The sequence below is a fragment of the Coregonus lavaretus genome (genome assembly GCF_964263955.1).
Source record: "Coregonus lavaretus genome assembly, contig: HAP1_SCAFFOLD_711, whole genome shotgun sequence".
Lineage (NCBI taxonomy): Eukaryota > Metazoa > Chordata > Actinopteri > Salmoniformes > Salmonidae > Coregonus > Coregonus lavaretus.
The window spans coordinates 48,707-75,000 of record NW_028161764.1 but is presented as its reverse complement, the minus strand read 5'-3'; the positions used below and the strand labels follow the sequence as shown (position 1 = coordinate 75,000).

Genomic DNA, 26,294 nt, shown 5'->3' with positions numbered 1-26,294 from the left:
GGATGGATGGATGGATGGATAGATAGATAGATAGATAGATAGATAGATAGATGATAGATAGATAGATAGATAGATAGATAGATAGATAGATAGATAGATAGATAGATAGATAGATAGATAGATAGATAGATAGATAGATAGATAGATAGATAGATAGATAGATAGATAGATAGATAGATAGATAGATAGATAGATAGATAGATAGATAGATAGATAGATAGATAGATAGATAGATAGATAGATAGATAGATAGATAGATGGATGGATGGAAGGAAGGTGGGAAGGGTAAATGGAGCGAAGGAAGTAGGGAGTGATGGATGGATGGAGGGGTGGATGGATGGACAGAGGGAGAGATGGATGGATGAATGGATGGATGGACAGAGGGATGGAGGGGTGGATGGATGGACAGAGGGAGAGATGGAGGGATGGATGGAGGGGTGGATGGATGGACAGAGGGAGCGATGGATGGATGGAAGGAGGGGTGGATGGATGGACAGAGGGAGCGATGGATGGATGGATGGAGGGGTGGATGGATGGACAGAGGGAGCGATGGATGGATGGATGGAGGGGTGGATGGATGGACAGAGGGAGAGATGGAAGGATGGATGGAGGGGTGGATGGATGGACAGAGGGAGCGATGGATGGATGGATGGAGGGGTGGATGGATGGACAGAGGGAGCGATGGATGGATGGATGGAGGGGTGGATGGATGGACAGAGGGAGAGATGGAAGGATGGATGGAGGGGTGGATGGATGGACAGAGGGAGCGATGGATGGATGGATGGAGGGGTGGATGGATGGACAGAGGGAGCGATGGATGGATGGATGGAGGGGTGGATGGATGGACAGAGGGAGAGATGGAAGGATGGAGGGATGGATGGATAGATGGACAGAGGAAGAGATGGAAGGGTGGATGGAGGGGTGGATGGATGGACAGAGGGAGAGATGGAAGGATGGATGGAGGGGTGGATGGATGGACAGAGGGAGCGATGGATGGATGGATGGAGGGGTGGATGGATGGACAGAGGGAGAGATGGAAGGATGGATGGAGGGGTGGATGGATGGACAGAGGGAGCGATGGATGGATGGATGGAGGGGTGGATGGATGGACAGAGGGAGAGATGGAGGGATGGATAGATGGATAGATGGAGGATGGAAGGAAGAATGAAGTGAGGAAGGAAGGAAGGAAGGATGGATGGTGATGGAAGGGTGGATGAAGCGATGCATGGAATCACCATGCTTCACCTCCTGTCTCCATCACTGAGACAGAAGAGCTTGCTGGAAAGGCTGAAAGGCTGTCTACCATTATCAGTGGCTATCTTTTCAGAATAATTAATGCATTTCTATTCTATTAAAGTTAATAAATACTTTAAAAAATGCAATCAGGTGTTTTTTGTTGCATCATTTTGTGAGTGAGTACAATGCTTAACATTGAACGATGACTGAATAAATTATATTTTATTATAAAACAAACATTTTATGTTATTTAGGTAGAGCAGCACCAGCAAATCCAGAAAATAACTTTTCACAGAAAGTATAAAAACAGCAGCATGGTAATATATTATTAAAACAGCAGCATGATAATATATTATTAAAACAACAGCATGGTAATATATTATTAAAACAGCAGCATGGTAATATATTATTAAAACAGCAGCATGGTAATATATTATTAAAACAGCAGCATGGTAATATATTATTAAAACAGCAGCATGGTAATATATTATTAAAACAGCAGCATGGTAATATATTATTAAAACAACAGCATGGTAATATATTATTAAAACAGCAGCATGGTAATATATTATTAAAACAGCAGCATGGTAATATATTATTAAAACAGCAGCATGGTAATATATTATTAAAACAGCAGCATGGTAATATATTATTAAAACAGCAGCATGGTAATATATTATTAAAACAACAGCATGGTAATATATTATTAAAACAGCAGCATGGTAATATATTATTAAAACAGCAGCATGATAATATATTATTAAAACAGCAGCATGGTAATATATTATTAAAACAGCAGCATGATAATATATTATTAAAACAGTAGCATGGTAATATATTATTAAAACAGCAGCATGATAATATATTATTAAAACAGCAGCATGGTAATATATTATTAAAACAGCAGCATGATAATATATTATTAAAACAGCAGCATGGTAATATATTATTAAAACAGCAGCATGATAATATATTATTAAAACAGCAGCATGGTAATATATTATTAAAACAGCAGCATGGTAATATATTATTAAAACAGCAGCATGGTAATATATTATTAAAACAGCAGCATGGTAATATATTATTAAAACAGCAGCATGGTAATATATTATTAAAACAGCAGCATGGTAATATATTATTAAAACAGCAGCATGGTAATATATTATTAAAACAGCAGCATGATAATATATTATTAAAACAGCAGCATGGTAATATATTATTAAAACAGCAGCATGGTAATATATTATTAAAACAGCAGCATGGTAATATATTATTAAAACAGCAGCATGGTAATATATTATTAAAACAGCAGCATGGTAATATATTATTAAAACAGCAGCATGGTAATATATTATTAAAACAGCAGCATGGTAATATATTATTAAAACAGTAGCATGATAATATATTATTAAAACATCAGCATGGTAATATATTATTAAAACAGCAGCATGGTAATATATTATTAAAACAGCAGCATGGTAATATATTATTAAAACAGTAGCATGGTAATATATTATTAAAACAGCAGCATGGTAATATATTATTAAAACAGCAGCATGGTAATATATTATTAAAACAGCAGCATGGTAATATATTATTAAAACAGTAGCATGATAATATATTATTAAAACATCAGCATGGTAATATATTATTAAAACAGCAGCATGGTAATATATTATTAAAACAGCAGCATGGTAATATATTATTAAAACAGCAGCATGGTAATATATTATTAAAACAGCAGCATGGTAATATATTATTAAAACAGCAGCATGGTAATATATTATTAAAACAGCAGCATGGTAATATATTATTAAAACAGCAGCATGGTAATATATTATTAAAACAGCAGCATGATAATATATTATTAAAACAACAGCATGGTAATATATTATTAAAACAGCAGCATGGTAATATATTATTAAAACAGCAGCATGATAATATATTATTAAAGAAGCTTCACTGTCTATACTTAGAAAGTATAAAAACAGCAGCATGATAATATGTTATTAAAACAGCAGCATGATAATATATTATTAAAGAAGCTTCACTGTCTATACTTAGAAAGTATAAAAACAGCAGCATGGTAATATATTATTAAAACAGCAGCATGGTAATATATTATTAAAGAAGCTTCACTGTCTATACTTAGAAAGTATAAAAACAGCAGCATGATAATATGTTATTAAAACAGCAGCATGATAATATATTATTAAAACAGCAGCATGGTAATATATTATTAAAACAGCAGAATGATAATATTTTATTAAAACAGCAGCATAGTAATATATTATTAAAGAAGCTTCACTGTCTATACTTAGAAAGTATAAAAACAGCAGCATGATAATATGTTATTAAAACAGCAGCATGATAATATATTATTAAAACAGCAGCATGGTAATATATTATTAAAACAGCAGCATGATAATATATTATTAAAACAGCAGCATGGTAATATATTATTAAAACAGCAGCATGGTAATATATTATTAAATCATCAGCATGGTAATATATTATTAAAACAGCAGCATGATAATATATTATTAAAACAGCAACATGGTAATATATTATTAAAACAGCAGCATGGTAATATATTATTAAAACAGCAGCATGGTAATATATTATTAAAACAGCAGCATGGTAATATATTATTAAAACAGCAGCATGGTAATATATTATTAAAACAGCAGCATGGTAATATATTATTAAAACAGCAGCATGGTAATATATTATTAAAACAGCAGCATGGTAATATATTATTAAAACAGCAGCATGGTAATATATTATTAAAACAGCAGCATAGTAATATATTATTAAAACAGCAGCATGATAATATATTATTAAAACAGCAGCATGGTAATATATTATTAAAACAGCAGCATGGTAATATATTATTAAAACAGCAGCATGGTAATATATTATTAAAACAGCAGCATGGTAATATATTATTAAAACAGCAGCATGGTAATATATTATTAAAACAGCAGCATAGTAATATATTATTAAAACAGCAGCATGATAATATATTATTAAAACAGCAGCATGGTAATATATTATTAAAACAGCAGCATGATAATATATTATTAAAACAGCAGCATGGTAATATATTATTAAAACAGCAGCATGGTAATATATTATTAAAACAGCAGCATGGTAATATATTATTAAAACAGCAGCATGGTAATATATTATTAAAACAGCAGCATGGTAATATATTATTAAAACAGCAGCATGGTAATATATTATTAAAACAGCAGCATGGTAATATATTATTAAAACAGCAGCATGGTAATATATTATTAAAACAGCAGCATGGTAATATATTATTAAAACAGCAGCATGGTAATATATTATTAAAACAGCAGCATGGTAATATATTATTAAAACAGCAGCATGGTAATATATTATTAAAACAGCAACATGGTAATATATTATTAAAACAGCAGCATGGTAATATATTTTTAAAACAGCAGCATGATAATATATTATTAAAACAGCAGCATAGTAATATATTATTAAAGAAGCCTCATTGTCTATACTTAGAAAGGCACGACAGGTTGGGACCATTATTAAGGCATTTATTATGGTGTTTATTAGTGTGTCTAATAATAATGCTGGGTACACCCTTAGAGATCCTATTAAATCACTCATTCTATGGATACACCCATATTAGGGCACAGCAGGTTGATATGTACTGTATGTGAGGAGAATATTACGAGTTCCCTGATTGTGACTTGTCCTTGTTCTCTTAGCTGTCATTTGTGTCCTTCTTGTCACTCTCCTGACCATTGGACTCCAGAATGTCTGTCTCTGGGACTTGCAGTGCTTGGAACTGGGCAGGCTCAGCAGGAAAGTGGAGGGCTGTGGAAGCGTTTAGGCCTCTCTTCCTCCCTAGGCCCTTAGGACTGGGCAGGCTGTGCAGGGAGCTCTTTGAGCCCTGTCTGAAGAACTGGAAGGACAGCTGACGTCGCCGTGGCTTACACCAGTCTTTGGGGACATTCCAGCGACAGTTCTTGGGACTCGGCTGGGTAGAGCTGTAGCCCTGATTAGCATTCAGGCCCAGAGCCTCCACAATGGGGGACAGATCTACTGGAGTCCCTGGCTTACTTGAGGCCTGCTCATGCCCTGTCTGTGGACAGAAGGCCTGTATATGATTCAGGGGTTGTGGAGCCCCAGATAATGCACCACACGTCCCTCCATCACCCCCATAACCACTATTCCCATGATCATCTGAGAGAGCAGGTGGAGTTACCACCCACTGAGGCAGTTCTGGGAAGGACGGCGTACGGGGCTCAGTGTCCAGGGAAGAATGGGTACTACTAACCTCCCGTAGCGTATCCAGAGGGTGGTTGGGCGAGAGGGGGTTGTGGGAGTTAAAGAGGTTGGGTCTGGGGAACAGAGAGGGATCCGGTCCTGGGGGAGCCTGGTCGTCTGATCCAGGGTAGTCACATGAGTCAGGTCTGAAGGGGAAGAAGGCTTCACTGCTGTGACGTTTGAAGGAGGGCCGAGGACGGACGAGCTCTGGGGGATCCTGAACGCTGAGTAGCCTCCGCATGTGCCCCATGACAGACGTTTTACGACCCAGACGGAAGTTGTGATTGCCGTTGTGGCTGTCCTGTCTGTGAATGCCCATTTTGTCTACCTCTTCGAACTGCAGAATGCCCGATAGACTGAAAGATAGATGGGGAGATAGAGGATATTACAGAGAATACATTAGACTAGATAGTCTCCAGCTTATGGATATTACAGTGAATAATAACGGTTTTGACTAGATAGTATACATCTTATGGATATTACAGCGAATAATAACAGTTTTGACTAGATAGTATACAGTTTATGGATATTAGAGTGAATACGTTAGACTAGATAGTATCCAGCTTATGGATATTACAGTGAATAATAACGGTTTTGACTAGATAGTATACAGTTTATGGATATTACTGGGAATAATAACCGTTTTTACTGGATAGTATACAGTTTATGGATATTACAGTGAATACGTTAGACTAAATAGTATACAGTTTATGGATATTACAGTGAATACGTTAGACTAAATAGTATACAGTTTATGGATATTACAGTGAATACGTTAGACTAGATAGTATACAGCTTATGGATATTACAGTGAATACGTTAGACTAGATTGTATACAGTTTATGGATATTACAGTGAATAATCATGGTTTTGACTAGATAGTATACAGCTTATGGATATTACAGTGAATAATAACGGTTTTGACTAGATAGTATACAGTTTATGGATATTACAGTGAATAATAACGGTTTTGACTAGATAGTATACAGTTTATGGATATTACAGTGAATAATAACGGTTTTGACTAGATAGTATACAGTTTATGACAGACTAGACCAGAATTTACTTTTCATAGCAGGTTAGGAGAATTAGGTTATGGCAACACGAGACTGGGAAAAGGGTTAGGGTTAGATAAAACGTGTCAATTTGACACATAAGCTGTATCCTCTCTAGTCATGCCCTCTTCTCCATCTCCTCTCATTCAGATATCTAGCTGAGAAGAGATGGGAGTTTGTTTTTACACGTGTGTCCTTGCATGCGTAGGACTTGAGTATACATTTGTGTGTACAGCGTGTGTGTAGTGTGTGTGTGTGTGTACAGCGTGTGTGTAGTGTGTGTGTGTGTACAGCGTGTGTGTAGTGTGTGTGTGTGTGTGCAAGGGTGTGTCGTGTTCTCATGTCCTCACTCCAACTCTCTGGTGGATCCTAGGAATGAGGGTATACAGTAGTCGGCAGCGGCCAGGGTGTAGGGAGGCAGAGCGTCAGAGTCGTTCCAGTAAATGTCTTTCGTCATTGGAGGGAAGTTCATATGCATCTCATCCACCGCAATCAACGACACCTGAGACACAGATTTATTGACTGAACGATTGATTGGAACAAATGATATGTCAATCAATGATATTGGCTTGGGAAAGACATGAGAACTAGGCTGGGTTACTGTAAGGCACTTTGCAACAAATGTTTGATTGATTGATTGATTGATTGATTGATTGATTGATTGATTGATTGATTGATTGAAACTAACCTGCAGATTTCTGTCGATACACCAGTTAGCCTCAAAATCATCATCATCCTCCCCAAATGGATTAATGAGCTGCTCAGCAACCTGAATGAGAAGGATCTCTCACATCATTGTTCATTATCCCAGAAAGATGTATTGATAAGGAAGTGATAGCATACAACAGGCAATCATGTGACATCAGGGATTACAACATTGGTTTACAAATTAAATCCACAAAACAAGGCATAGATAATCTTACTGTCTACAGAATTTGGGTTCCATACAGTGAGGGAAAAAAGTATTTGATCCCCTGCTGATTTTGTACATTTGCCCACTGACAAAGACATGATCAGTCTATAATTTTAATGGTAGGTTTATTTGAACAGTGAGAGACAGAATAACAACCAAAAAATCCAGAAAAACGTATGTCAAAAATGTTATAAATTGATTTGCATTTTAATGAGGGAAATAAGTATTTGACCCCTCTGCAAAACATGACTTAGTACTTGGTGGCAAAACCCTTGTTGGCAATCACAGAGGTCAGACGTTTCTTGTCATTGGCCACCAGGTTTGCACACATCTCAGGAGGGATTTTGTTCCACTCCTCTTTGCAGATCTTCTCCAAGTCATTAAGGTTTCGAGGCTGACGTTTGGCAACTCGAACCTTCAGCTCCCTCCACAGATTTTCTATGGGATTAAGGTCTGGAGACTGGCTAGGCCACTCCAGGACCTTAATGTGCTTCTTCTTGAGCCACTCCTTTGTTGCCTTGGCCGTGTGTTTTGGGTCATTGTCATGCTGGAATACCCATCCACAACCCATTTTCAATGCCCTGGCTGAGGGAAGGAGGTTCTCACCCAAGATTTGACGGTACATGGCCCCATCCATCGTCCCTTTGATGCGGTGAAGTTGTCCTGTCCCCTTAGCAGAAAAACACCCCCAAAGGATAATGTTTCCACCTTCATGTTTGATGGTGGGGATGGTGTTCTTGGGGTCATAGGCAGCATTCCTCCTCCTCCAAACACGGCGAGTTGAGTTGATGGCAAAGAGCTCGATTTTGGTCTCATCTGACCACAACACTTCCACCCAGTTCTCCTCTGAATCATTCAGATGTTCATTGGCAAACTTCAGACTGGCATGTATATGTGCTTTCTTGAGCAGGGGGACCTTGCGGGTGCTGCAGGATTTCAGTCCTTCACGGCGTAGTGTGTTACCAATTGTTTTCTTGGTGACTAGGGTCCCAGCTGCCTTGAGATCATTGACAAGATCCTCCCGTGTAGTTCTGGGCTGATTCCTCACCGTTCTCATGATCATTGCAACTCCACAAGGTAAGATCTTGCATGGAGCCCCAGGCCGAGGGAGATTGACAGTTATTTTGTGTTTCTTCCATTTGCGAATAATCGCACCAATTGTTGTCACCTTCTCACCAAGCTGCTTGGCGATGGTCTTGTAGCCCATTCCAGCCTTGTGTAGGTCTACAATCTTGTCCCTGACATCCTTGGAGAGCTCTTTGGTCTTGGCCATGGTGGAGAGTTTGGAATCTGATTGTTTGATTGCTTCTGTGGACAGGTGTCTTTTATACAGGTAACAAGCTGAGATTAGGAGCACTCCCTTTAAGAGAGTGTGCTCCTAATCTCAGCTCGTTACCTGTATAAAAGACACCTGGGAGCCAGAAATCTTTCTGATTGAGAGGGGGTCAAATACTTATTTCCCTCATTAAAATGCTAATCAATTTTTGACATGCGTTTTTCTGGATTTTTTTGTTGTTATTCTGTCTCTCACAGTTCAAATAAACCTACCATTAAAATTATAGACTGATCATTTCTTTGTCAGTGGGCAAACATATAAAATCAGCAGGGGATCAAATACTTTTTTCCCTCACTGTACTTCAACTCCTTACACAAACCCATTTTCATCCAATGAAATTGATTGTCAGACATTGTGCAGCAGCTGTGCAGACAACACCCTGCAACCCCACATCCCCTCTCACAAGACATTCATAATAACACCACAACCCCACATCCCCTCTCACAAGACATTCATAATAACATCACAACCCCACATCCCCTCTCACAAGACATTCATAATAACATCACAACCCCACATCCCCTCTCACAAGACATTCATAATAACATCACAACCCCACATCCCCTCTCACAAGACATTCATAATAACATCACAACCCCACATCCCCTCTCACAAGACATTCATAATAACATCACAACCCCACATCCCCTCTCACAAGACATTCATAATAACATCACAACCCCACATCCCCTCTCACAAGACATTCATAATAACATCACAACCCCACATCCCCTCTCACAAGACATTCATAATAACATCACAACCCCACATCCCCTCTCACAAGACATTCATAATAACATCACAACCCCACATCCCCTCTCACAAGACATTCATAATAACATCACAACCCCACATCCCCTCTCACAAGACATTCATAATAACATCACAACCCCACATCCCCTCTCACAAGACATTCATAATAACATCACAACCCCACATCCCCTCTCACAAGACATTCATAATAACATCACAACCCCACATCCCCTCTCACAATACATTCATAATAAGATCACAACCCCACATTCCCTCTCACAAGACATTCATAATAACATCACAACCCCACATTCCCTCTCACAAGACATTCATAATAACATCACAACCCCACATCCCCTCTCACAAGACATTCATAATAACATCACAACCCCACATTCCCTCTCACAAGACATTCATAATAACATCACAACCCCACATCCCCTCTCACAAGACATTCATAATAACATCACAACCCCACATCCCCTCTCACAAGACATTCATAATAACATCACAACCCCACATCCCCTCTCACAAGACATTCATAATAACATCACAACCCCACATCCCCTCTCACAAGACATTCATAATAACATCACAACCCCACATCCCCTCTCACAAGACATTCATAATAAGATCACAACCCCACATTCCCTCTCACAAGACATTCATAATAACATCACAACCCCAAATTGTTATTCACAGCACTGTGATATGAGGACCAGGATCTAATTTCCCTGGTTGAAACCAAAAGGTAAAGAGGTTTGTGGAGGACAGGACCTTGAGCCAGCTGGACTACAATAACAACTGTGTGTGTGTGTGTGTGTGTGTGTGTGTGTGTGTGTGTGTGTGTGTGCACGTGTGTGTGTGTGTGTGTGTGTGTGTGTGTGTGTGCGCGTGTGTGTGTGTGTGTGTGTGTGTGTGTGTGTGTGTGTGTGTGTGTGTGTGTGTGTGTGTGTGTGTGTGTGCGTGTGCGTGTGCGTGCGTGTGTGTGTCACACCTTGAGCCAGCCAGAGTAGAAGAAGAACTGCAGCATAGTGAAGATGGGGACGTATAGGTCCTGGTCATGACCTGGGTATCCCTGAGCTGGGTCCAAGAACTGTCTACCGATAATACAGGCGAAGATGAAGGTATAGACAGCCAGGGTTACTACCTGGAGAGGGGAGAGAGAGAGGGGAGGGGAGGGGGAGAGAGAGGGAGAGAGAGGGGGAGGGAGAGAAGAGAGAGGGGGAGGGGAGGGGGAGGGGAGGGGGAGAGAGAGGGGGAGAGAGGGGAGGGGGGGAGAGAAGAGAGAGGGGGGAGAGAGAGAGAGAGAGGGGGAGGGGGAGAGAGAGGAGAGAGAGGGGAGGGGGAGAGAGAGAGGGGGAGGGAGGGGGAGGGAGAGAAGAGGGAGAGAGAGGGGGAGAGAGGGGGAGAGAGAGGGGGGAGGGAGAGAAGAGAGAGGGGGAGGGGGAGGGAGAGAGAGGGGGGAGGGAGAGAAGAGAGAGGGGGAGAGAGAGGGGAGGGAGAGAAGAGAGAGGGGGAGGGAGAGGGGGAGGGAGAGAAGAGAGAGGGGGAGAGAGAGGGGGGGGTGGAGAGAAGAGAGAGGGGGAGAGAGGGGGGAGGGAGAGAAGAGAGAGGTGGAGAGAGGGGGGAGAGAGAGAAGAGAGCGGGAGAGAGAGAGGGGAAAGAGACAAATAGAGAGCATGGTTCCACAGTTTGTCTTTGTAGCTATTTACAAGTCCATAATATTAATAAACACAATGTAAATAAACAGGATTTATTTGACATGTGACCATGTGACCATGTGACCATGTGAGTATTTTCATTGTCGGCTGAGACACTCATGGCCAATGAGAACTAAGTCATTCCATTGATGTGATTTACTGTCTGAGATTACATAGCCTCTGAAAACTGATCCCGATCACGCCGATGGTTTCATTTAATTCACAGTGCTGCTGCCTGAACAGCAACAAATCAGTCTACAAACGTCACATGAAACTTGACTTGACTTTAATAAATGTAGTTTTAAAGGGACAGTGCACCTTAATCAACATTACTGTAAAAGTGCCAGTTGTAGTCAGCCGGCTAATTTTCAACTGCAGTCCCTGGGCAGGTCATTAGAACACTTAGAAAACAGTCACCAGATGTCACCTGACTCGCCAGAGGGCACACTGGCAATTCATACAGACCGCAGAGCGATAGAGGCAGCTATCCAATTAGCCAACGGCTATAGAGAACACATCCTATCCTCAGGTCCTGCTACCCCATCCATTACTCTGAACTCTCCATGACTCTGTAATCATTGTGTGGTGTTACAGTAAGCTGCCCTGGATGTGCTCATCAGAAAGGGACAATACGGCATCTTCCCTGTCCACTCAGAGAAGTAATGAGCCACAGCTGGTTGGAACCGGTTGAGGGGAAGGAATGGGAGCAGAGGGCTTATTGCCCCTAGGGGAGAGAGAGAGCGGAGACGTGGGGAGAGAGGAAAGGGGGGTGAGAGAGAGCAGAGGGTGAGTGGGGGAGAGGGGAGACGGGGGGAAGACAGGGTGAGAGAGAGCAGAAGGAAGAGAAGGAGAGGGAGTTGGAGAGAGATTGGAGAGGGGGAGAGAGGGGAGAGGGTGAGGCAGGGAGAGGGAGTGGAGAGAGAGGGATTGGAGAGGGGGAGAGAGGGGAGACGGGGGAAGAGAGGGTGAGAGAGAGCAGAAGGGAGAGAGGGAGAGGGAGTGGAGAGGGATGGGATTGGAGAGGGGGAGAGAGGGGAGACGGGGGAAGAGAGGGTGAGAGAGAGAAAGGGAGTGGAGAGAGAGAGGGAGGGATTGGAGAGGGGGAGAGAGGGGAGACGGGGGAGAGAGGGTGAGAGAGGGAAAGGGAGTGGAGAGAGGGAGGGATTGGAGAGGGGGAGAGAGGGGAGAGGGTGAGAGAGGGAGAGGGAGTGGAGAGAGAGAGGGATTGGAGAGGAGGAGAGAGGTGAGAGGGAGAGGGAGTGGAGAGAGAGAGGGATTGGAGAGGGGGAGAGAGGGGAGAGGGTGAGAGAGGGAGAGGGAGTGGAGAGAGAGGGATTGGAGAGGGGGAGAGAGGGGAGACGGGGGAAGAGAGGGTGAGAGAGGGAAATGGAGTGGAGAGAGAGAGGGGGATTGGAGAGGAGGAGAGAGGGAAGAGGGAGAGGGAGTGGAGAGAGAGAGGGATTGGAGAGGGGGAGAGAGGGGAGAGGCGGGTATGTCCCGTGCCCTAGGCTTCCACACTGTCACAACCCACTGGGTACCGTGCCCTAGGCTTCCACACTGTCACAACCCACTGGGTACTGTGACGGGTATGTCCCGGTCCTGTTTACTGTGACGGGTATGTCCCGGTCCTGTTTACTGTGACGGGTATGTCCCGGTCCTGTTTACTGTGGCTTCCACACTGTCACAGCCCACTGGGTACCGTGCCCTAGGCTTCCACACTGTCACAGCCCACTGGGTACCGTGCCCCAGGCTTCCACACTGTCACAACCCACTGGGTACCGTGCCCTAGGCTTCCACACTGTCACAACCCACTGGGTACCGTGCCCTAGGCTTCCACACTGTCACAACCCACTGGGTACCGTGCCCTAGGCTTCCACACTGTCACAACCCACTGGGTACCGTGCCCTAGGCTTCCACACTGTCACAACCCACTGGGTACCCTGCCCTAGGCTTCCACACTGTCACAGCCCATTGTCTCCCGAGTGGCGCAGTGGTCTAAGGCACTGCATCGCACTGCTAGCTGCGCCACTAGAGATCCTGGTTCGAATCCAGGCTCTGTTGTAGCCGGCCGTGGCCGGGAGACCCATGGGGTGGCGCACAATTGGCCCAGCGTCGTCCAGGGTAGGGGAGGGAATGGCCGGCAGGGATGTTGGTAGAGCATGGCGTTTGCAATGCCAGGGTTGTGGGTTTGATTCCTGCGGGGGGCCAGTATGAAAAATAAATACAAATATGTATGCACTCACTAACTGTAAGTCGCTCTGGATAAGAGCGTCTGCTAAATGACGTAAATGTAAATGGTACCGTGCCCTAGGCTTCCACACTGTCACAACCCACTGGGTACCGTGCCCCAGGCTTCCACACTATCAAAACCCACTGGGTTTTAAAGGAGACATGGAAGGACAGTGTGGGTTATAGTAGCACAGTGGCAGCAGATTCCCTGGGTAAGTGTGTGTGTGTATGTGTGTGTGTGTGTGTGTGTGTGTGTGTGTGTGTGTGTGTGTGTGTGTGTGTGTGTGTGTGTGTGTGTGTGTGTGTGTGTGTGTGTGTGTGTGTGTATGTGTGTATGTGTGTGTGTGTATGTGTGTGTATGTGTGTATGTGTGTGTATGTGTGTATGTGTGTATGTGTGTGTATGTGTGTGTATGTGTGTGTATGTGTATGTGTGTATGTGTGTGTATGTGTGTGTATGTGTATGTGTGTATGTGTGTGTATGTGTGTGTGTGTATGTGTGTGTATGTGTGTATGTGTATGTGTGTGTGTGTATGTGTGTGTATGTGTGTGTGTGTATGTGTGTGTGTGTGTGTATGTGCGCGCACTTGTGTGCATGCGTGCTATCCACACCTGTGTGTAGACGAGAGGAATGCCAACCCAGTCATAACCAAAGAGAGTGGAGCACCAAGTCCTAAATGTGTTCATCTCCTAGAGAACGAGAGAGAGAGAGTAGAGAGAGAGAGAGAGAGAGAGAGAGAGAGAGAAGACAGAGCATGGGGTTGCACTGAGTTTGCCTTTGCAGCTATTTACAAGTACACACACACACAGAGGGCTATTTTGATAGGCAGACGTGCTCACAGCAACATGATCCAGACCCTTTTTAGGATCAAGGTAGTATTAATAGATTAGACAGGCTCAGAGTTTAGCATAGTGTTAGTGAGGGTCAATGCGGCAATATATCATTGCATTTCATATCTATTTTCACTATTAAAGGAGCTGTAATTTAACAATATTTAAGTCCAAGTCTATAATGTTACTCCTTGTAAGGATGTCTCTCACTCAGCATGCCTTGGGTTTAGCAGACAGTCATGGACTAGTCATCTCTTCCATGACCTGTCCTCAAGGTATCAAGTGGCCTGTCGGCTGTTTTTAGGATCGTATTCATCCTTCCTGGATTAAAGGTCGTAACAGTTTGGTTCAACCCCTGACCTACAGCTCCCAGGATACAGAGGATGGAGTCTCTGTGTCCAGAATGACATCTGTCTCTCTCTCTGTTTACTGTGACGGGTATGTCCCGGTCCTGTTTACTGTGACGGGTATGTCCCGGTCCTGTTTACTGTGACGGGTATGTCCCGGTCCTGTTTACTGTGACGGGTATGTCCCGGTCCTGTTTACTGTGACGGGTATGTCCCGGTCCTGTTTACTGTGACGGGTATGTCCCGGTCCTGTTTACTGTGACGGGTATGTCCCGGTCCTGTTTACTGTGACGGGTATGTCCCGGGTATGTCCCGGTCCTGTTTACTGTGACGGATATGTCCCGGTCCTGTTTACTGTGACGGGTATGTCCCGGTCCTGTTTACTGTGACGGGTATGTCCCGGTCCTGTTTACTGTGACGGGTATGTCCCGGTCCCAAATTGCTCCCTTCCCCTTCCCCTTGGCCCTATCTGTCTAACGTTAGTAGATCTGAAAGGTCGGTATAACCATCTTAGTGGTAGAGCTCCCATCATATTGTGTACTCCTTACAGATGTGCTAACATCAAAGGGTTAGATAGGGGTTGATTTTGGACTGGCAAGCTACTGTCAAGCTATGTCATACTGCTGTCATACATTGAGTGTGGTCTGCAGGTCCATGCTATCCTGGATGTGTCCCCTGTGTCTCCCATGATTCAGGGCCAAAATGGAGTCAATCTCCTCTATTTAGAGCCGGAATAGACTCTGTGTTTCCTCTCTTTACTGGTATATCTCTGCTTTGCTCAGGTAACTGCCATACTCACGTTGAGGATGGTCTGGAGGTCCACATGGTCCAGTCTACAACCTCTGCAGAACACAGGATTCAGAGCCAAAATGTCTCCTCTGTTTCCTGTGGCAGGTATACTATATCTATCTATACCTGTTGAAGCTACTGCCATACTCACGTTGAGGATGGTCTGCAGGTCCACACTGTCCTTTATGCGCCCCTCCGTCCTAGCCTTGGATGCCATGTTAGTAAACCACACCACAGGGATCCAGTACTTGAGGTGGGGAGACTTGACAGCATCAAAGATCTTCCTCTCTTCTGGAGTCATGAAGCCTGCAGAGAGGAGGAGAAGGAGGAGGAGGGGGAGGAAGAGAGGGAGGATGAGGAGGAGGAGGAGGAGGAGGAGGAGGAGGAGGAGGAGAGGGAAGAGGAGGAGGGGGAGGAGGGGGAGGAGGAGGATGGGGAGGAGGATGGAGAGGAGGATGGGGAGGAGGATGGAGAGGAGGATGGGGAGGAGGATGGAGAGGATGGAGAGGTGTAAGTGTGTAATGGATACAGCAGTACTAGGAGAATCATAAGGGTTAGAGGAAACAAGGCTTTTATTAGGTCTAATTGAATCACTGAATCATAATGATTTGGCTGATTCTGGGTAGTCAAAAGAAACTGAAGAAGCAAATGAAAAGAGCTATGGGCCTTGAAGGTCCAGTTACAGATCCTTGTTGAACTCTCACATGTCAAGCATCCTCTTTACCAATTAAACATTTATGGAAAATATGGGAAAAGCATGGAAGGCACCAAATATCGTTTCAAACTGAAGGTTGAGAGAACACTCTTGATCTGAATCAAACCCGTAAACCAAACCTGGTCGACCTTTGACCCCACCTATGTGTATTCTATTGGGGTCAGGTAAGGCTCAAGTGGAGGTCATTGAGGTACCTGCTTCCATCCACTTGGTCCATGACGTTATGTACAGCGTCTATCTGTCAATATGATTTTTTTACCCATGACCCCATCTATTTGCATTCCATTATTCCCTTGGGGGTCGTACCTGCCTCCACCACATGCTCCATGGTGGGGAACCTCTTACAGACGGCGGTGCTGACGGAGCGGAAGATGAGCAGCGAGGTGAGGTTGACGTAGCGCATCAGTGTGCGTCGGAGGAGGCGACCCTGCTCGTCGTGACCGTGAACACAGCTGGAGACCAGGAACATGAGACGGTCGGGCCAAGGCAGATTCACAAACTGGTTCCACCAGCGGTTCACCACCAGGGTCACATAGAAACCTGCAGGGAGGAGGATAGGAGGATAGGAGGAGATATCAAGATAATCTACAACAGGGCTCTCCAACCTTGTTCCTGGAGAGATAACCCTCCTGTAGGTTTTAACTCCAACCCTGTTCCTGGAGAGATACCCTCCTGTAGGTTTTAACTCCAACCTTGTTCCTGGAGAGATAACCCTCCTGTAGGTTTTAACTCCAACCCTGTTCCTGGAGAGATAACCTCCTGTAGGTTTTAACTCCAACCCTGTTCCTGGAGAGATACCCTCCTGTAGGTTTTAACTCCAACCTTGTTCCTGGAGAGAGGTTTTAACTCCAATCCTGTGAAAAACTACAGGATGGTAGCTCTCCAGGAACAGGGTTGGAAAGCCCTGATCTACAGTAAGTCTAAACAGTATTTTGTCAGGTATGCCTACAGTAGAAACCAAGGATGAGGTTTGGGTTGAGAAGGGCTGCTTCTGAAATGGCATTTCATTTCCTACATAGTGCAGTACTTTTGAGGCTACTTTTGAGCCTCAAGCTCAACACACAAAATTGACCCTAGATCATTGTCTAGGGCAACTTCATCCCAGTCCTTACCAATATTTTATTGACATAAACTGAGATATGTAAATGTCATGAAAGCCACTTTGTACAATTCACACAGAAACACAACATTAAGCAACAATCTGATATGCCATGCAAAGCACTCTAGCACCCAAGCAAACCAACAAACCCAACAATGTCCCACTTTCCCTGCTTTGGGTCGACTCCTAATGATTTCCTTCCATTAACTCAATCACCAGTTCATTTCCCCCACTGGAACCAGTGTATGTCTGAGAGCTTCTGTTGAAAAATCACTATCATTAGTCTGTTGCCTGGCACTGTTGAGGATTAGTTGGGTTAATTTGGTTGGATAGTAGAAAGCAAGTCAGACAGTTGTCGCAGTGTGTGTGTGTGTGTGTGTGTGTGTGTGTGTGTGTGTGTGGTGATCGAGAAAGAGAGAGAGAGGACAGTGAGGGCAGTGGCAAGTCTAGTATTGCACTGTTGTCATTCCGTTTTTAGATGGCTGATACAGGTGGGTGGGTGCTACACATTTACCTGACGACTCAAACTGAATTCTTATTCGCTACATCATTGGGGAGAGGAAACTAACGTCAGTGGGCGTGGCGTAGCGTTTGGCTGGAGCGAAGAGTTCGGGTAGCCAGGCAAGCTACACATGGGGTTGTGGATGAGGTGAATTTCCCACTTAAATTGTAAAGCACTTTCAGCACATCTGGAAAGCACCATACAGTACTCAGGTAGCAATAGGCATTCTCATCTCAGCACAGAGCTAGTAGCTCATAGTGTTTATACGCTATGTGGACTATCAACTGCTCAGCAAGCACGCACACACGTCAATCAGCATTGTTTGTCCTGACTTACCAAGCACAAACGTGACTGGGATCTGTTCAGCATACTTGTTACAGTGAATAGCCAACTTTTCAAAGAAACGCTTTTCAGGGTCTGAGAGAGCAAGTCTAGAAAGATAGATAGATAGATAGATAGATATGTTAATTAATTAAGGAACATTAGAGATTTGTTCACGTGCAATTATTGATATATCACAACGATAAGAATCAATTACAGACCCATCACACAAAGTCAAATCAAAGGCTCATATTACACATTTTCATTTGTATTCACAGTTATAAACAGATTATAAACAGACAATAGATCATGTTATAGATTATACATAAACAAATAACATTAAAAAAAAGGAAAAACCCTTAATAGCTTCATATTATGCGTACCTGTAAACGAGGCTCACCAGGGTATATAAAAGCACAAAGACTATAAACTCCCGATAAAGCAGCTTATAGATGCTGCCTCTCCATCGCAGTAGAAGTCTATGGAAACCGAAGAACGTGGCGTTGGCTACTTTGCTGGAATAAGTCACCGTCATCTTCTTTCAATCACTGCAGAAAAAACTACCTAGTCATCAAATGTACACTTAGTTGACAGACACTCTCGTTGTCCTTACCGGTTGTGAATATAGCTGACTTTCAATTGATATCTAAAACATTGTGCTGCAGTAGGGCTACTCTCTCAAGGCAAGCTGTCATGGCACAATAATAACCTGTCAAACGACAAAATAACTGTTATTGCCACGTTACACGCCCACAGTAGATAAGAAATAACGTTATTAAAAACAATAATAAAAGTATACATATTCCACACATACCTTTTGTACCAATCTGAATCACATTGCGTGTTGGTTCTTTAGGTGTAATATAGTGTATTCCTGAACGGTGGGTCAAGACTGAGCAATCATCAGGTGACCGCCCTGGACACATTTAGCTGGTTGTCTGTCTGTCTGTCTGTCTGTCCGTCTGTCTGTCTGTCAGTCCAGCTGTCAGTGTGCTCCTGGCTATGGCCGTGGCAGGGCAAGATGCGCACTATGCCATGGCTGTCTGTCTGTCAGTCAGTCCAGCTGTCAGTGTGCTCCTGGCTATGGCCGTGGCAGGGCAAGATGCGCACTATGCCATGGCGGTGCAATAAACACACAATCATCTGCTGATGTAGAGAGAGACTACCCCTGCGTGTCTAAGGCTTTTGATACAACATGCCTATACAGCCTACAAGCTCCTAGATATTTTGAATAAAATAATCAATGGGAAAATCTTTGGGATATAATTTTTTTTGGAATATTATTATTATTATATATATATTTTTTTTTTCAACATATTTTGATAGAAAAAGCCTCATAAATATTTGGTTTATAGTAGTGCATATGAATGCAGGAATGTAGAAATTGAAATGTCAAAGGCTTATTATAGTTTCTCGAATGTATCTCATCCATTTTGCATTATTCATTTGCTATCAATATCATTCAGAACATGTGATCTAAAACTGTGTCTATGGACGGCGCTGTTGTACAAATTATCAGGGCAAACAATAAAGCAGGCTCTCAGAAATGCGTTCATCTATCTGGTTGAACACGCACCCATCTGTTATCAATAGATGTGTATGTTAGGGCCTATAAGTCTATCAATGGGCCTCTATTGGCTTATCGATATATATCTTACATCAGGAGGAAACTCACATTTTCATTGTGAAGTATATAACTCTTGGCGCATGAATTGCATGCAATATCACAATCAAACAGTCGGATACAATGTTGCAGCTTGTACATTTAGATACAATGTTGCGATCACAGAATGTATTATCTATCGTCCGCTTGCCGTCAAAGGTGAAAATGAGATGCGATACCGGCTTTGCGCATGCGCCGCTGTGAGGTTGTCGGTTCACTTCACGTCCATGCTCTGTTCCCACCCAACCAGCAGAGAAGAAAAGAGCAGGTGAGAGGATGATCGGATGTTGTTGGCATAACTAAACTGATGATATTCGTCAAACCGACACTTCATGCACGGCGAAACGGGAGGTTACTGGCGACAGGTAGCGAGAGCACGTCGTGGCAGTTGGGTTTATTGCACTGTGTTCACTTTCGGGAGTGTTTTATTCGGCAGAAACAGCAGGCGTCGAGAGAGGGGTGAGTTGACAGCTTGCAGACTGTAGCTAGGTTAGCTAAAGCGCTAGCCAGCTGGCTGACTGACTGGCTGTCTTGCTTGTTTCATCGTCTTAAACAACGATATAGTCCAAGGACATTGTGCATAGAGTTGTATGTTTTGATACAATTTTAAATCAATGGTATTTGTTTGGCATACATTTTAAAGTGAAAAATTGGAGTCAGCGTAATTCCTTTACCATGGAATTGCCCACTTGCAATCCATCGGGTATTAGCACATAAACTTGACAGCTATAGCTAGCTTGAATTCATTATCCATGGTGCATTTTGTTGAAGCCTTTATGCCATCAGATTAGTTCGTGTTTGTACACGTTTTTTTATTTGACATTGAACAGTCCACCAAATATGCATAGATTACAACCAAGCCGTGTCTACAAGGAGGCACATAATGAGTATTGTAAGGTTTCACTCATGTTCAGCCTTGAATATTTATATGGTCATTCAATGCAGCAGTCAAACATGGATGGTTTGGAGCAAAAGTCTACTGTGATTTTGTTAGAAACATCTCTCCCCATCCCTCATAGGCCCAAAGGGGAGGTGGGAATGAGGAGAGGGGAGGAGGAATGAGGAGAGGGGAGGTGGGAATGAGGAGAGGGGAGGAGGAATGGTCGAAAGGAGAGCAGGGGAGGCAGTGAATCGATGCCCTGTACAGGTCAGGCCAGGCATTGTGCTGAGCTACTGTGCTGAAGGGACGTATATTCACAGCAGCTTGATTGTCACTTTTGATTCTAGTATTACAACACACACACGAAATCAAATCTTTAACGTATTGGTCACATACCCAGTTTTACAGCAGGTATATAAAAGGTGCAGCGAAATGCTCGCGGTAGCTCCCTCAACAATGCAGAACATTCATCAATAATCAGGAATAACAATGTAATAGAAAAAGGTAGCATGCATATTAATAATGGACTTCACACTGGATTTACCAATATAAAGTAGTGGAATCAATAGTAGACTGTGTAATAGAACAGCAGCGTTGACTGTGTGTGTGTGTGTGTGTATGTGTGTATGTGTGTGTGTGTGTGTGTGTGTTTATGGGTGTTTGTTTGTAAGGCTTGGATGTGTGGGCAGTCAGTGCATATAGTCTCTAAGGTGCAGGTCTGTGCAGGGAGAAGGCTAGGTTGAGCTTTTCAGCAGTCTGATGGCCTGGTGGTCGAAGCTGTCTTCGAGCCTGTTGTGCCGAGACCCGATACTCCGCGACCGCTTGCCGGATGGTAACAGAGCGAACAGTCCGTGGGGCTCGGGCGACTGGAGTCCTTGACGATCTTTCGGGCCTTCCTCAGACACCGCCTGGTGTAGATGTTCTGGAGGGCAGGGAGCTCGCCCCCCCCCCCCAGAGGGCCCATGCCGAATTTCTTCAGGCGCCTGAGGTTGAAGAGGTGCTGCTGTGCCTTCTTCACCACGGTGGTGGTGGGATTGGACCATGTCAGGTCCTCAGTGATGTGCACGCCGAGGAACATGAACCTTTTGACCCTCTCCACTGCAGCCCCGTCGATGACAAAAGGGGCTCCTCCCCCTGTTTCCTGTAGTCCACCATCAGCTCCTTGGTTTTGCTGACGTTGAGGGAGAGGCTGTTTCCCCGGCAACACTATGCCAGGGCTCTAACCTCCTCCCAGTCGGCTGTCTCGTCGCCGTCGACGATCAGGCAAACTTAATGATGGTGTTGGAGTCATGTGTGGCCACGCAGTCGTGGGTGAACAGGGAGTACAGGAGTGGGCTGAGTACACACCCAACAGGGGCCCCCCAACACACACACACACACACACACACACACACAAATCAATTAGCCGAATGTAGACTCTGCATTCTCTCATATGGTTCATTAATATGAAATGCCAATGCCATAAATAAATCCATGTGTAGATGTATTTGGTTGTCAGGGACACACTCAGCTCTATGGATGGTTTTAGCGCACGATCACCAAAACTAAAGCAGAGACTACTAGGCTTATTGCTTTGAAGACTCGTATGGGAAACCCTCTGTTGATCTGGCTTCACATCAGGTAAGCTATGTCCTGCTGACCTATGTGCATACTGCATAGCGGGAATTACGGGGGGCCAGGGGGGGGGGCTCAACCCTCCTGAATGAGAGATGAGCCCCCTTAAATACTACAAAACTCAAACTTTGGTTGGGGTCTCTAAATAATGCTAAGTTAACCATTCTCCTTTTAATCCTTAAGAGTCTATTGACCCGTGCGTCAATCTAAATACCATAATAAAAAACATTCCCATCAAAATCCATCAGTTTAAACTAGAGACGTCTGTTTTGGAAGGTTGCCGAGCTACAGCGGTGTTTGTCAGACCATGAGACATCCCGAAAATCGGTCTTCTCACGAAAAACGTCTGTACGTCCGAAAGGTTTGGCCTAAAAAACCCCCGAATATGACCACTCTATGGATTGATTTGACTCTAGCGAACACGGTGATGTTCTCCGGCTTGCTCTGCAACCCTGACAAGCCCCCACGGGACTCGTCTGAAGTCGGTACCGCCGATGAACCAACTTCTGTCTGTAGCGTCCAAACTGGCTACAAACTAATATGACCCCACTATGGAAAGGGGAGACTCTCACCAACACGATGGTGTTCTCTGTTCTGCTCTATGGAAGTGTCACAGGACTCGTCTGAAGGTAACAAGGTAGCGGTTAAAAAAATGAATGGAAGTATGGAGGTAGTTTTGTGCCAACAAAAAAAAGGGGTTAAATATGTGTCCAAAATTAAATAAATATTAAAACGAACACACCCACCTGTTTCAGCCCCTTTTCATGTGTCCCAACTTTATTTTCCACAAAAAAGGTTTTTTCAGCAAGACACATCAATTATTTCAGGCTACAAGAGTGTAGACCTAATGAAAAATGGCTATAGCCTATAGCCATGGCGAGCTCCTGTCCTGTCCTGTCTGGGCCTATAGCCATGGAGGGCTCCTGTCCTGTCTGGGCCTATAGCCATGGAGGGCTCCTGTCCTGTCTGGGCCTATAGCCATGGAGGGCTCCTGTCCTGTCCTGTCTGGGCCTATAGCCATGGAGGGCTCCTGTCCTGTCCTGTCTGAGCCTATAGCCACGGAGGGCTCCTGTCCTGTCCTGTCTGGGCCTATAGCCATGGAGGGCTCCTGTCCTGTCCTGTCTGGGCCTATAGCCATGGCGAGCTCCTGTCCTGTCCTGTCTGAGCCTATAGCCACGGAGGGCTCCTGTCCTGTCCTGTCTGGGCCTATAGCCATGGAGGGCTCCTGTCCTGTCCTGTCTGGGCCTATAGCCATGGCGAGCTCCTGTCCTGTCCTGTCTGAGCCTATAGCCACGGAGGGCTCCTGTCCTGTCCTGTCTGAGCCTATAGCCATGGAGGGCTCCTGTCCTGTCCTGTCTGGGCCTATAGCCATGGAGGGCTCCTGTCCTGTCCTGTCCTGTCTGGGCCTATAGCCATGGAGGGCTCCTGTCCTGTCCTGTCTGGGCCTATAGCCATGGAGGGCTCCTGTCCTGTCCTGTCTGGGCCTATAGCCATGGCGAGCTCCTGTCCTGTCCTGTCTGAGCCTATAGCCACGGAGGGCTCCTGTCCTGTCCTGTCTGAGCCTATAGCCATGGAGGGCTCCTGTCCTGTCCTGTCTGGGCCTATAGCCATGGAGGGCTCCTGTCCTGTCCTGTCCTGTCTGGGCCTATAGCCATGGAGGGCTCCTGTCCTGTCCTGTCTGGGCCTATAGCCATGGAGGGCTCCTGTCCTGTCTGGGCCAATAGCCATGGAGGGCTACTGTCTTGTCCTGTCTGGGCCTATAGCCATGGAGGGCTCCTGTCCTGTCCTGTCTGGGCCTATAGCCACGGAGGGCTCCTGTCCTGTCTGGGCCTATAGCCATGGCGAGCTCCTGTCCTGTCCTGTCTGGGCCTATAGCCATGGAGAGCTCCTGTCCTGTCCTGTCCTGTCCTGTCCTGTCCTGTCTGAGCCTATAGCCATGGAGGGCTCCTGTCCTGTCCAGTCTGGGCCTATAGCCATGGAGGGCTCCTGTCCTGTCCTGTCCTGTCTGGGCCTATAGCCATGGAGGGCTCCTGTCCTGTCCTGTCCTGTCTGGGCCTATAGCCATGGAGAGCTCCTGTCCTGTCCTGTCTGGGCCTATAGCCATGGAGGGCTCCTGTCCTGTCCTGTCCTGTCTGGGCCTATAGCCATGGAGAGCTCCTGTCCTGTCCTGTCTGGGCCTATAGCCATGGAGAGCTCGTTGTTGTTGCACTCTGCTACCCATGGAAGCCTAAACCCACAACTTGGCAAGTGTTGTGTTGACTCACCCTTCAGTATCAGCAAGCAGCATAGCCCCTCCCTCCCTCCAGACTAACCTTTTCCCCTGGTGCCACTAAGACATTCACATTGCTTTACTAAAACCTGTAATATATTACTGAGATGCTATTCAAGAAATACGTTGTTTCATCATCTTTTCATGTTGTGATTCTAAATATTTTAATGTGCAACCTAATCCAGTGATTGTCATGCATTTTGGGTTGACAATTATGCTATTGTTATATTTATTTCAGATTTGTTTTTGTTCAATAGAATAGATTTTGCCTGCATCTTTATGTGCGCTTTTATCATAGGCTTATTTATTTTGGGATAACTCACCACCTGAGTAAGTGGAAACTCCAAACACATTAGCTAGATCGCTAACTGTGTATATAACACCCACTGCTAGTAGCAATGTATTAATCTAACAGTAAATGTTGTTAAAGAACGTTGCAGTTTTAGCCTATCGCCCAATGAGGCCTATGCAATCACAATGGCCAATGCACATTTTGCACGCTCCGTATCTCAAAGCCATATCAAATAAAAATTATACCTACCGAAAGCTGATAACCTCCTTTCTTCAACTGCGACAACAGGATAGCTGTGTTTTCCCCGGGAAAGGAGAGAGAGTGTCTCGCTGGACACAGCAGCAGGCCCCAGTGAAACAGGTACAGGAGCAGGCAGACATTTTCATTACAGGAATCATGTACTTTACTATTTGACCAAGTCATGGTTTTAGCCTCCTAATAAATAGGATGTTTTGAGTGAGGTGACCGTGTAGAATGTGCAGCTCGCGCTGATGTGACTAATTAAAAATGTAACTCGGACGCACAGCCAAGTCAAAGGGTCGCAAAATGCAACTAAATGGTCGCCGTCTGGAGCCCTGCCTCCCTCCCTCTATCTCTCTCTCTCCCCCACTTCCTCCCTCCCTCCCTCCCTCTCTACCTAGCTGTGTCCCTCCCTCCATCTCTCTCTCTCCCCCACTTCCTCCCTCCCTCTCCCTCTCTACCTAGCTGTGTCCCTCCCTCCTCTCCCTGGTTGTGTGTGAGAATTCATCAGGCTCTCGCTAATATTCACTATTTGTCTTCACGGTTGATTAAAAAAAGCAGAAAACCTGGAGACGACCATAAATCTCCCAGCGTGTCAGGGAGCGAGGGATGGAGTGGGAGGAAAGGAGGAGTCTGGGATGGGAGGAATATGAGAGCTCAGCGTCAGACAGCCAGCAGGCCTCACCCCTTGTCTGTTTGACATTCAGGGCCTACTAACACTATTTGGATTGTAGACGTTGAACGATGTTGACATTAACTTTGACATATCAACAAGGAAACCTCAATGCAAATGGAGGTTACCTGTGTTTACTTTAGGATCTGTAAGAGATTAACATATTTGAATTGGTTTCGCTGATCAAATCGTGTATCACAGTAACAGACTGTGTGTAGCTTAGGTGTTGTGTTTCAGGGATAAACCTGTAGTTATTAATGTCTCTGTTCTGCTGTGACCTGCTCTGGTCTGTACTGTTCTTCTCTGACCTGCTCTGGTCTGACCTGCTCTGTTCTGCTCTGGTCTGACCTGCTCTGTTCTGCTCTGGTCTGACCTGCTCTGTTCTGCTCTGGTCTGACCTGCTCTGTTCTGCTCTGGTCTGACCTGCTCTGTTCTGCTCTGGTCTGACCTGCTCTGTTCTGCTCTGGTCTGACCTGCTCTGTTCTGCTCTGGTCTGACCTGCTCTGTTCTGCTCTGGTCTG

At 44.7% G+C, this 26,294-nt stretch overlaps 2 protein-coding genes across 2 annotated transcripts in view; one reads left to right on the top strand and one right to left on the bottom strand.

Moving 5' to 3' along the window:
* Positions 1–4,984: 4,984 nt before the first annotated feature.
* LOC311120114 (bestrophin-3-like) lies at positions 4,985–18,677 on the bottom strand (the record flags this gene model as incomplete). The annotated part of the gene is made up of 9 exons (XM_084194728.1): positions 4,985–5,906; positions 6,956–7,107; positions 7,294–7,374; positions 10,605–10,757; positions 14,151–14,228; positions 15,657–15,811; positions 16,527–16,760; positions 18,158–18,252; positions 18,526–18,677. The coding sequence occupies 9 exons, from the start codon at positions 18,675–18,677 to the stop codon at positions 4,985–4,987; spliced, it is 2,022 nt and encodes a 673-aa protein (XP_084050854.1).
* Positions 18,678–20,056: 1,379 nt separating this feature from the next.
* Positions 20,057–26,294, top strand: part of LOC311120112 (rab-3A-interacting protein-like) — a gene marked incomplete at its 3' end in the record, with an annotated part of 53,277 nt that continues 47,039 nt past the window's right edge. The window contains exon 1 of the mRNA XM_084194726.1: positions 20,057–20,264. The remainder of the gene's footprint in view (positions 20,265–26,294) is intronic.